Source organism: Cryptomeria japonica, chromosome 1, assembly GCF_030272615.1.
Source record: "Cryptomeria japonica chromosome 1, Sugi_1.0, whole genome shotgun sequence".
Lineage (NCBI taxonomy): Eukaryota > Viridiplantae > Streptophyta > Pinopsida > Cupressales > Cupressaceae > Cryptomeria > Cryptomeria japonica.
This window is the reverse complement of record NC_081405.1, coordinates 232,352,032-232,365,447: the sequence shown is the minus strand read 5'-3', so window position 1 is coordinate 232,365,447 and position 13,416 is coordinate 232,352,032. Positions and strand designations below refer to the sequence as shown.

General features: G+C 36.0%; 1 protein-coding gene across 1 annotated transcript; it reads left to right on the top strand.

The window, feature by feature from the left end:
* Positions 1 to 299: 299 nt before the first annotated feature.
* Positions 300 to 2,572, top strand: LOC131042258 (exocyst complex component EXO70B1). Its single transcript, XM_057975598.2, has one exon. It carries the CDS (start codon positions 447 to 449, stop codon positions 2,259 to 2,261), a length of 1,815 nt encoding a protein of 604 aa, XP_057831581.2. The 5' UTR covers positions 300 to 446; the 3' UTR covers positions 2,262 to 2,572.
* Positions 2,573 to 13,416: the final 10,844 nt, after the last annotated feature.

The following is a 13,416-nucleotide window of genomic DNA, read 5'->3' as shown; positions in this document are numbered from 1 at the left end:
ATTTCTATCGGCTCACCGTTGCATGGGAAAAAGCATGCAGCTCCTAGTAATTCTAATTTTTAAAGGGCTCTTTCCTAAACTCTTCTTACCTTTAAAAAGGAGCACAAATTTCGTACAAGCGGTCAAGCGTAAGCTTCAACGTGAAGCCAAAGTCAAGCGTAGTCGAGAATCTTTTGTTGTTCCACTCACGGTCTTCCCCCGTGTTTCACCCGTGTAAAAGTTTTTTTAAGCCAGTAAGTTGGGCCCAGTCAAACTTACTTTTATATTTTTTATATTGATTCCTGGTCAATCTTATACTTTTCTTGAGTTTTCTTCTGCAATTTTTCCACCCCTGCGTCATCGCATACTATCGCTTTGTTTCTATTTATATGTGAATGGAAGATTGAGAGGTAGGATACGAAGAAAGATAGAGGGTTGTGGCATAGTATTTGGCTGCTTTACTCAAGATGACCAGAGACAAGCAGGAATCAGTTATGAGCCCAGATACAGAGAAAACCCACAACTTGGAGGAGAAATTAGCCGCAGCCGACGGCATGATCTCCAAATGGGACACAAAAACAACAAACACGATGCTCTTCCAGAGCAACCCACTAGAAGCCGGTCAGTACCTGACGGCGATCCAGAATCTCCAGCAACTGATGGAAAAATTGTCCGTCGTAGACAGCAGCTCTGCAAAGATGATCCGTGCGGAGCACCTGATGCAGATGTCGATGGCGCGTCTCCGGAACGAGTTTCACAACATTCTGTTATCTAACAGCGACCCGATCGACCGTTCGGGTCGGTTTTCTGTCCATTCGAGCATGGAGGGGAGCGTAAGCAGGTCGAGTTGCTTCTCGTCCGACGACGACGCCACAGACGAAGACGGCGGCGGCGGCACGCCGCTTTCCGCGCGTCCGTCAATTGACAGAATTTGCGACCTGGACACAATTCCGTTGGGCGCCGTGGAGGACCTGAGGAACATAGTGCAGAGCATGGCGTCTGCAGGGTACGGGAGGGAGTGCGTTCGAGTCTTCGCGGTTGCCAGAAAATCTGTGGTGGAAGAAAGTCTGTACAATCTGGGCGTGGAGAAGGTGAGCTTGAACGATGTTCAGAAAATGGAGTGGGCGTCACTGGAGGACAAGATCAGGAAGTGGATATCCGCCGCCAAAATCAGCATCCAACTTCTGTTTGCAAGAGAAAAGTGGCTGTGCGATCAGGTGTTCGAGGGTTTTACACAGCTGAGGGATTCCGGCTTCGCCGATGTCGCCAAAGACCCAGCTGCCAGGCTTCTCAGCTTTGCCGAAGCCGTGGCGGCGAGCAGAAGAGCGCCGGAAACGATGTTCAAGGTTTTAGACATGTACGAGACATTGACGGAGATCATCCCCGACATTAATGAAATATTTTGTGAAAACCCCTGTAAAGGGGTTCAGAAACAGGCCGCACAGTGCCTGGTCTTGCTTGGGGAGGCGGTGTGGGGGATTTTGACCGAGTTTGAGAATTCCCTCGAGAAGGAAAGTTCAAAAGCCGCCATTCCAGGTGGAGCCGTTCATCCTCTCACTAGATACGTCGTCAATTATCTTGTTTACTTGTATGATTACAAGGAGACATTTTTAACCCTAACGGCTGACAAGCCCATGGATCTGCCCAAGGGCCTGGCCGGGGGTTTTGCTCCTGGTCTCGACGATGACGTGGACGTGACGGCTGCCCCGCTGTCGATCCGACTTGGATGGATCGCCGTTCTCCTGCAGTGCAAAATTGATGCAAAATCCAAGCTTTACAAAGAGCCGGCGCTGTCGTACCTGTTTCTGATGAATAATCTGCACTACATCGTGGAAAAAGTGAAGGGGTCGGAGCTTAAATCTGTGCTGGGTGATAAATGGCTGTGGAAACAGTGCAATACGGTGAGACAATACGCGGTGTATTACGAGCGAGCGGCGTGGAGTAAAGTGCTTTCGCTTCTGGCGGAGGAAGGGATTTCGGGTGTTTCACAGCAGGCTTTGAAGGACAGATTTAAGGCCATCAATGTGACGATTGAAGGGGTGATAAAGAGCCATGAAGGATGGGTCGTTCATGACGTGCGGCTGCGAGAGGACCTCGGGATTTCCATATCGCAGAGACTTATGCCCGCTTACAGGTCGTTTTTGGGCAGATTTGAGAGGCGGCTGGACAGCGGAAGGCACTCGCACTCGCACGTCAAATATACGGCGGATGAATTGGAGAATTTAGTGCTGGATCTGTTCAAAGGTGGCGCCGCCGTTAGCTCGAGAAGAAGCCATCGATAAGAAGCTTCGTATTTCTGTGTGGGTTTTTTGGGGGAAGTGGTAGTCCTTGTAATGCTTTTACTAATGGAGATCAAATTGTAAGTTGCAGATTCATTCCTGGAGCTTGCAGTGTATTCCAGAGAATGTAGAATGGATGTATACTGTCCTGTACAATAGATTTGACTGGAAATTTGGGCGTGTTTAGGCAATTAGTTTACGATTCATTCCTAAAATGAATCCTGTAAATTCTATTTGACTTTGGAACTTGGCTGGAAATTTACTTGGCATGTCGTACTCAACTTTAATAATCTAGCATGTAGATATTTGTGAAAGGTATGCCATAGGCATTTATGTGGTCCAATCTAATATAAAATTTTAAATCAATTTTGAAAGGTATGCCATAGGCATTTATGTGGTCCAATCTAATATAAAATTTTAAATCAATTTTTCTATCACGGATTCATGCTGATTTCTTATAGGGACTGCTGCCACTTTATATGTCTATCAGCGTAATAATAATTATTGTGATCTAATTTAATAATTGAAATTGAAATTGATTAAATTAAGGTTAATATTTAAGATTGAGCAAGTTGAGTTATATTAAGATGCATTTGTATTGAAATGATTTATGGGATTGGAGTTAAAAGTTAGTGTAGTGTTGAATTTGACAATGGGATCATTGTGTCAAGTAGTTGATATTTGAAATCTGAACCAATTTTATTATCAAAGGTCAAAGGGCAATAGACCATGAGTTGCTTAGGACATAGAACTAGACAATGTTGACAATATGGTTGAATTGGTGCTAGTCTATTTTAGGCAACACCATCTCATGAATTACAAAAATGTCTTTTAATGCTTGTAGAAGTTACTTCCATGGGTGCGGATTTGGATCTATAAAATAATGTTTTGGCTATACAAATTAGATGAATTTTTGAAAGTATTTTAATTCATTGATTAGATGCATGGTATATATGTTTCCTTTTGTTATAAGAATAATCAATAAGATCTCTATGAATATTCTCATGATTGATACACTTTCCAAATTTTTTGAGTTCGATTATGTCAACTTAATTGCATGTATGATTCTTGAAGGTCATTTAAAAATTCATTGTTGATATGATGCACTAATTACTATGCTAATTATATGATATTGTTGGATTATTGTTAAATAATGACTATGATGTTTTAGCATTTTATGGACTAACTATTATTTTCATGGTCATAAGGTGGGTGTAGGGATAGTTTCCCCCTCATTTGAAGAGGGAGATCATCATCTGGGGGAGAGTGAAAGATTGAGGATAGGATGCCATTGTACCATAGTTTAAAGAATGAACACACCACGATTCATAAGTCATGTGTGTATGTTTAATGCATTACACCTTCACCTTAATAAATTGTATTGAAGTATTTTTTAAACAAAAGAAGGTTACTCCTTTAATGGAAAATAAATTGCAAATAATCAAATACATACAAACAATCTTTACACCTTAACATCAATAAATTGTATTGAAGTTTTGTGATATTGTTAATGACTGTCATACCTTATCACCCCCTTGTGAATGACCAATAAAGGTTGTTTGTGTATATTTTGATATTTGCAATTTATCACCAAAATTTAATGTGAAATTGATTTTTAATGTTAATTTAAAGGCAATTTATTCTCTAGTAGTCAAATATGTCTTATATGTATATAAAATTGTAGATAATTGCCTAATTTGACTTTTAGGAGCCATTTGGGAATTTAGGAGTGAGTTTTAAATATTTATTATTTTATTTTAATTATGAATAGGAATAGGGTCTTAAAAGGGGAAAAGAAAGCCAACTTTCATGCTTAGTTTTACTTTTCTCATTTTTCTCTTGGAAACCCTACTACTCTTAAGATTTAGAATTCTTATTGTTGGAGATCTAGTGGGAGAATTTTTGTGGGTAGGAGCTTGTTGGAATTATCTAAGTGAATTCTCCTTGTTGACCAAAGGATTTTTCTTCTCTCTTGTTGCGTGCAAAACCGTTGGGTTTTGAAAGTTTTGGCTCAAGTTTGAGGTAGGAGTTGATTTCTCCTTTGTTTTTTAATTTAATTCAATTTTAAATTGGTTGCATTTGAATTGTATGAGGAAAAAATAAATTCTATTAGTTCCTTCCAAACCATTTCATAAATTCCTCAAATTGATTTCATTATAATTTGAAAACCATATTTTATGAAATGTTATTCTAACAAAATTTGGATTGGATGAGTGAAACATAAAATTGATTATGGTTTCATATTGTTGGGTATATGGGATTACAAAGGTTACCTTTACATTTTTTGTTTTGGCTGGCTTTTTGAATTTTGGAGGATTTTGAAAGTCCTTTCATGGTGAAAAGCTATAAACATGGTTATTGGGAAATTTTATGATATGAACAAAATGTGGAATTTGATGGATTTTATGTGATATTCTAATGTGGGAAGATAGAAAATATATGTAAGATATCAATTTGGGATCAAATTGGATCCATTCTCTTGATGTTTTGGCCAATTGGGCATTGCGCATAAAATAGTGAATAGTGACATTATATGTGTTAATGCATCAAGTTTCATTTGGTTTCCTCATTCATGATGAATGAGATGAGATTAGGGTGTGGGTATTAATTCAGTTAAGGGAGTGGCCACTATGATAACCTATTAGAGATTGAGAGTAAATCAAGTGAAAAAATAACTAAAAGATTGGGGTAAAACACTTAATGAGATAATAGGAATGCCCATTGAATGCCTTGAGAACTTGGTTAGGATAAGGATGTATTGGGAAGGCTTGGCTATTTGTGGGGAATTGATATGGCATGATCAAATTGTTGGTATTATGGATGACTTCGTCATGTGTTGCATTGGTTTTGTCATTGATGTCAACACCTATCTTTCTGGAGGTCTACATTGTTGATTTGACACTCTAGTTATATTGGTTTATTGATGAACCAGAATATTGTGGTCCCGGTATGGATATTGGCTTATGTACAGTTACCGGTATATGTTTCACGGAAAGCTTAGGAAGTTGGTGATAACTTGTTATCATCTGGAGATCATTTGGTTATGTCGAAGATATGGATTGGATGTTTGCATTTGGTGTTTTACATATTGGTCTGATCGGGTTCACCTATTTGCCTTAACCGATAGATAGGTCCAAGTTATGAACTGGCATACGAAAACATGTTCCAGATCACCACGACATGATTTGGAAATGATTTATTGATTGGATAATGTTTAAATGTATTGAGGCTGACATATTGTATTGCACCAAGACTTATTTTGTAATTGATTTAAATGTAATATGTTTTCAGAGCCAACCTAATGATTAAGGTCTTAGGTTTTGTATAAATAATTGTAAGATCTTATTTGGAAGAAGTGTGTGAGTGTGTGTGAATATTGAAGATCATTGTGAAGAGTGAAAAGAAGCAAATCCTTGTGTGAATCATGCAGATATCATCTGAAGGTTCAAGGAAGGTTGTTAAAGGTTATGAAGGTGTTTGTTCCTCATGCATAGAGCTTAAACCGATACTGAATTCGGCATTGAAGATGCTAAATTGAAGCAATACATTGTTATTGGATTTAACCATCCAACTATGTACTCAATGTGACTCCTAATTTTGTGATTGAGCAGTGAGCTTTGGGCGGTTGGCCTTTTTGCATGTGCAGACCCCATTATTGTATTCACTTACTATCTGTAGTAGTATCATCTGATTGTGGGTAAGGTTTCCCACCATTATTTTTTCCCTTACCGGGTTTCCACATCAAAATCTCTGTGTCATGTGTTGTGGATGTTGTTTCTCTTTTTGTTTCATGCATTAAGTTGTATCAGTAATACTATAACTGTTAATTTGTTTTATCGACACTGAGTTTTAAGTTGGAATAATTTATCTTAATTGCAATTTATTGACAACTGATTCACCCCCCCCTCTCAGTTGTCCTTCCTAGTTCCTAAAAATTGGTTTTAGAGCCTAGTCCTATTTTTACAGAAGCATAATAGCTTGAGGAGATCCTATGACAACAAATTTCTTCAAGAAGGACAATCCCAAACTTGATGGAACTAACTATGGTATATGGAAGATTAGAATGGAGACACATCTGAATTGCACTGGAAGAGATCTATGGGATGTTACAAAGAATGACTATGTTGCTCCTAATCAAAATAACCCTAATCCACCAACCTTGGCTAAAAACTTGGAGAATGATTGCAAAGCAAGAGAAGCACTTCTGAGTGCATTATCAGATCAACAAATCATGGGATTATCAGACAGATCTACAACAAAATCTATTTGGGATAAATTGGAAAAATTGAATGAAGGATATTCCACTGTCAAAATTGCAAAACTCGAATGTTACCTGGTCAGGTATGAAAATTTAAAAATGGAAGAGGATGAAATAATTTTTGTATTTATGGAAAGAGTTAATGAAATTGTATTAGGAATACAATGTTGTGGAGGATCTTTAAGTGAAGATAAAATTGTTTCTATATTTTTAAGAGCTTTGCTACCAGCTTACAAAATGAAAGTAACAACTATTACTGAGTTGAGAACAATGCCTAATGCATCAGTATCTAGAGATTCCCTGGTTGGAAAACTTTCAACATTTGAGCTTGAAGAATTTGGTCCTATTGCTATAGTCAAGATAGATATAGCCTTCAAAGCATCATCATCTGACAAATCTAATTGCAAAGCACTTTATGCAAAAGAACTTGAAGATATCAGAAGAGAAAATGAAGAACTTGAAGAAATTGAAGCACTATTTGCAAGGAAGATGCCTAAAGGTCCAACAGGAAGTAAGTATGAAGGTAAAGCACCTTTCAAATGTTTTAATTGCAATAAAGTTGGTCATATGGCATCTAGGTATCTTGATAGACATTCAAGACTAAGAGATGAGGCAAAGAGATCATATAAGCCTAACCCTCAATATGAGAGATACAAATTTAAGAAAAATAGAGATAAGTCATGCTATTATGTAGATGAAGGTGTTACAAATGATTCTGATGAAGATCCAGCAGATAATGGATGGGCATTTGTTGCAATAAAAGAAGATCAACCGACACCTATTGTCAAACCGGTAGAGCAGGCATTAGCAGGAAAAAATGAAGAAAAGGATGAATGGATCATTGATAGTGGATGCTCGCATCATATGACTGGTGATAAAAGCAAATTCTTATCATTATAGGAATATCATGGAGGTCTAGTAAGATTTGGAGATGATAAAGCTTGTTTAATCAAAGGAAGAGGCACTATATATTTGGATGGTAAGCACAATACTAACAATGTTTATTATGTTAAAGGTTTAAAGCATAATCTTTTGAGTGTTGGTCAGTTAGTGGGAAAAGGATTTCAGTTACAATTCAAGAATGAAAAATGAAAAATCATAAACCAAACTAGATTGGAGATTGCAACCAGTAATTAGACTAAAGGTAATATCTTTCATTTGAACACCAATGATAAGACATGTTTGAATGCTCATATTGATGAGAGTTGGTTATGGCATAAAAGAATTTTTCATGTGAATTTTGATTGCATTGTAAAGACTAGTTCAACCAAGGCAACAAGGGATTTACCTAAGATTGTGAAACCTCATAATCTAGTATGTAAGGAATGTCAAACGGGAAAGCAAGTTAGAACAACATTTAAGAGCATTTATGAGAAATCTAGTAATATTCTTGATTTAATTCATACTGATTTATGTGGTCCAGCAAGAACAAGGAGTCCTCAAGGTGATAGATACTTTATGCTAATAATTGATGATTATTCTAGAATGTGTTGGGTTACTTTTCTTAGGGAGAAATCAGAAGCTTTTGGGAGATTCAAGATATACAAGGCAATGGTAGAGAATGAAACCGACAAGAAAATCAAATGTTTGAGATCTGATCAAGGTGGAGAATTCACATCTAGGGAATTCAATGCATCTGTGAAGAGAATGGAATCAAAAGACAACTATCAACACCTCGAACACCCCAACATAATGGAGTTGTGGAAAGGAAGAATAGAACTATACTAGATGCAGCAAGAACCATGATGATGGAAGCAAATCTACCTCATATGTACTGGAGAGAAGCAGTAAATACAACGGTCTTTAATTTCAATAGAGTTCACATCAAAGGTGAAACCGGTAAGATCCCTTATGAACTATGGTTTGATCATATTCCTACTCTTAAGTATTTCAGAATATTTGAAAGCAAATGCTATATTAGGAGAGATGAGTCTATTGGCAAATTTAATCCTAGAAGTGATGAAGGAATATTTCTTGGTTATTCAACTAAAAGCAAGGCATATATATGCTATAATAAAAGATTGCAGAAAATTATTGAAAGTACTAATGTGAAGATAGATGAACATTTTAGAGGAGAATCGAGATCTATAGGTTTTGAACCGGTAGTAGAAATGATTATAAATGAACTAATGCAGATTGCAGTAGAACAAAATGAAGAACTAGTGACACCGACATCATCAGAAAACTCAACTGTGACTGAGGAATAGCAGCCTGTGAAAGGAAATCAGATTAAACCCAGGTATGTAAGATTGAATCATTAAAAAAATTAGATAATTAGAAATAAAAATCAAGGTGTTATGACAAGAGGAAGATTTGCAAATGAAGAAGTATGTTTAATTTCTAAAGTTGAACCAGCATCAGTTGTTGAAGCATGTAAAGATAAACATTGGATAAAACCAATGGAAGATGAATTAGAACATATTGAAAAGAATAATACTTGAACATTAGTTCCCCAACCTAAAGACAAAAAAGTAATTGGAACTAAATGGGTATTTAGAAATAAACTTAATGAAGACGGTGAAGTAATTAGAAACAAAGCAAAATTAGTTTGTAAAGGTTATTCTCAGAAAGAAGGAATTGATTATAATGAAACCTTTGCACCAGTAGCCAAAATTGAAGCAGTAAGACTATTTCTTGCATTTGCAGCTCACCAAAACTATAAGGTTTATGAGATGGAAGTAAAATGTGCATTTTTGAATGGAGATTTTGAAGAAGAAGTTTACATTGAGCAACCCGATGGATTTTCATTAACAAATGATAAGGATATATTTTGCAGATTAAGAAAAGCTTTATATGGATTGAAGCAAGCCCCCAGAGATTGGTATGCTATACTGGATAAATATATTCTAAAGCTTCGATACACAAAAGGTAATGCTAATAGTAATTTGCATTACAAAATTACCAATGATGATATTTTGTTTATTGAAGTTTTTGTAGATGATATCATTTTTGGAGGAGAAGAAGAGCTATGCAAATATTTTGCTAATAAGATGCAGGAAGAATTTGAAATGTCTATGATTGGAGAGATAAAAAAATTTCTAGGTTTGCAGATTTCTCAAATAGATAAAGGTATATTCATTTGTCAAACAAAATACTTGAAGGAACTTTTGAAGAAATTTGGAATGGAAAACTCCAAATCGGTAAGCACTCCTATGACTACAACTGATAAATTGACATCAAAGGATGATTCAGCTCCTATAAATCCGACAAGGTACAAATCTATGATTGGAGGGTTACTGTATTCGACACAAACTAGACTTGATATAATGAATTCCGTATGTATTGTTTCAAGATTTCAAAGAAATCATAAAGAAAATCATGAAACTGGAGTAAAAAGGATTTTCCGGTACCTGCAAGGCACAACAAATCTTGGTTTATGGTATCCTAAGAATGACAATTTTGAGTTATGTGCATATACAGATGCAAATTGGGTAGAAGATGTGGATGACAGAAAGAGTACCATTGGTGGAGCATTCTTTCTTGGCAGAAGATTAATTTCATCGATCAGCAAGAAGTAGACCTACATATCATTATCTATAGCAGAAGTAGAATATGTTGCAGCAGCAACTAATTGCACTTAGGTATTATGGATCAAGCAAATGTTGAAGGATATCAAGGTAAAATGCAAAGAACTTGTAGTTATTTACTGTGATAACTCAACAGTAATAGATATATCAAAGAATCTGGTATTTCACTCTAAAACAAAGCATGTTTCTATTAAGTATAACTTTCTGAAAGAAAATGTTGAAGCAAATGAAGTGAGATTGGTTTATGTGAACACTACAGAGCAAATTGTAGATATTTTTACAAAGCCTTTGCCTAAGGAAACATTTGAATATCTCAGAAAGAATCTTGGGGTAATCACCTCACCGATAGAGGCTTAAATGATGCAGATTATCATCAAACCGACAGGGACTAACCAAAAACTTTTTCCATCTTGATGAAGGAGAGATACTACTCAGGGGGAGTAGTTAGCTATATGTTATATTTTGACTTTTAACTGCTTTGGCATTTGATGTCAAAGGGGGAGAGATGTCTATGGGAAAACATTGTACTTTGAAGATGTATTTTTTTTTTGGTTATACTGTTTCTATTTTTGGTACAAAACTTTGTGTTGATCTATTTAAGGGAGATTTTTGGCATTTTGTTTTGGCACTTAGATGTTTTTCCATCCAGTGTTGTGATCAATGCCAAAGGGGGAGATTGTTCGTATTATGGATGACCTCGTCATGTGTTGCATTGGTTTTATCATTGATGTCAACACTTATCTTTCTAGAGGTTTACATTGTTGATTTGGCACTCTAGTTATATTGGTTTATCAATGAACCAATACATTGTGGTCCTGATATGGATATTGGCTTATGCATATTTATTGATATATGTTTCACTAGTAGCTCATAAAGTTGGTGATCACTTGTTATCATCTAGCGATCATTTGGTTATGTCGACGACATGGATTGGATGTTTGCATTTGGCATTTTGCATATTGGTTTGACCGGGTTCACATATTTGCCTTAACTGACATATAGGTCCAGGTTATGAACCGACATAGGAAAACATGTTCTAGATCAGCACAACATGATTTGGAAATGATTTATTGATTGGATAATGTGTAAATGTATTGAGGTCGACATATTATAGTGCACCAAGACTTATTTTATAATTGATTTAAATGTAATATATTTTGGGAGCCAACCTAATGGTTAAGGTCTTAGGTTTTGTATAAATAATTGTAAGATTTTATTTGGAAGAAGTGTGTGAGTGTGTGTGAATATTGAAGATCATTGTGAAGAGTGAAAACAAACAGATCCTTGTGCGAATCACGTAGATATCATCTGAAGGTTGAAGGAAGGTTGTTAAAGGTTATGAAGGTGTTTGGTCCTCATGTGCAGAGCTTAAACCGGTACTGAATCCGACATTGAAGATGATAAATTGAAGCAATACATTATTATTGGATTTAACCATCCAACTTTGTAGTCAGTATGACTCCTAATTTTGTGATTGAGTAGTGAGCTCTAGGTGGTTGGCCTTTCTGCATGTCCAGACCCCATTATTGTATTCACTTACTATCTATAGTAGTATCATCTGATTGTCGGTAAGGTTTCCCATTGTGGTTTTTCCCCTTACTGGGTTTCCATGTGAAAATATTTGTGTCATGTGTTGTGGATGTTGTTTCTCTTTCTATTTCATGCATTAAGTTGTACCAGTAATACTATAACTGTTAATCTATTTTACCAGCACTGAGTTTTAAGTTGGAATAATTTGTCTTAATTGCAATTTATTGACAATTGATTCACCCCCCTTCTCTGTTTTCCTTCCCGGTTCCTAACACAAGTCTCCTCATCTTGATGAGAGGACCATTTAGTTCTACATGAGCCATCACTTTGAGCTATGTGATGACACTCTCATTTCACAATCTCTAATATCCAATGCCTTTTGTAGACTTGAGTAGATCCCTAATATTGTTTCATGGAAATTATGCTATACTCACTATTGATGTTGCATTATGAGATTGTATGTCGTGTATGGTATGTGCATCATGTGTGTGTAAGCCTACCTAACCCCCATGTATATTTTTGTATGAGTGCTAGGACTATATGACTAACTCCACGAGCATAGTGGGGTGGACCTAAGTATTCCACATGGTTGAGCTATGTTACAAATCACCATTAGGGACTAATGGACTTGTCTTCAAGGATTGACATCGAGATCTACATGTTGGTTGTTCCAATTTATGTACCAAAAATCCTAAGAATGACCCTATTTCTATCCATAGATAGCTGGACTCAGTGGACAATGAACAAGGCTTTTGAAGCCTTATTCACTTTAGGGTCTGCAAGACCAAGGTGGGTATACCTATATTCACACCACTTTCAGATATTTCACTATGAAAAAAAGTGATGCTACAAAAAATACACTTCATACAATACGGTGGGGTTGTCATATGAATGCATTCTTGACTAATACATCCCTCTTATTATTTATCAAGCACTGGTATGAAGTGAAGGAAAAGGAAAAAAAACAAAAAAACAAAGGAAATAAAATAAATACTTTTTAGATTTAATCATGTGGTTCCATCCAAGATTTGCACAAGAATAGACCCTTGACGAGCCCCTTTATCCAATTACAAATTTAGAAAATGAAGTACCCACTTATAGTAACAACATACAACACAAACCCAATAGTCTTCAAACCATTATTGTATTACAACAATGAGACCTCTAATGAGCACACTGATAATATTCTTATTGATCCTAAAAATATTAGAAAATTCTCCAACATTTTCTTGAAAGAAAACTTTAACAAGCTCCTTGAGCATGAGGCTTCAAACCAAACACTTATCACAACAAGTGTGTGACAAAAACTATACAAATCATTGATTCTTCTGGTTTAAAAGAAAACTGAATATATTTAGGAGACATTACAACATATGTTTGCATTTATGGTTCATTCTAGTTTGCTTACTATCATGAAAAACTTGATTATAGCATTCTAAAACTGAAATTTCAAAGGAAAATAAGTCCTAAGTTACCCTACACAAATTTTTTTGCATACATCGACTTGGAGCAAAAACTGGAACCTTTTGAAAATGAGAAGAGAAAAGAATAAAATATGGAGGAGAAACCCTAAGGAAGCCCTAAAATGAACCTAATAGTGACACATGGCTTCCTTGCTGAATTACAAAAAATTAAAATATACACTTTTCTCCTCTCCAATCAGCCCTTAATCTACATCTTTGAGCGTGTTGGCAACACTTAGAAATCTGGAAAATATCCCCTACATTCACACATTTTTTTCTCTCATGCCTTTCTAATTCAATTTCCTCTTTTGGTTCTCTACCCATAACCTATATTTTCTCTCTAACTGAAAATAGAAACTCCCTTTTGAAGTGACTTCCTT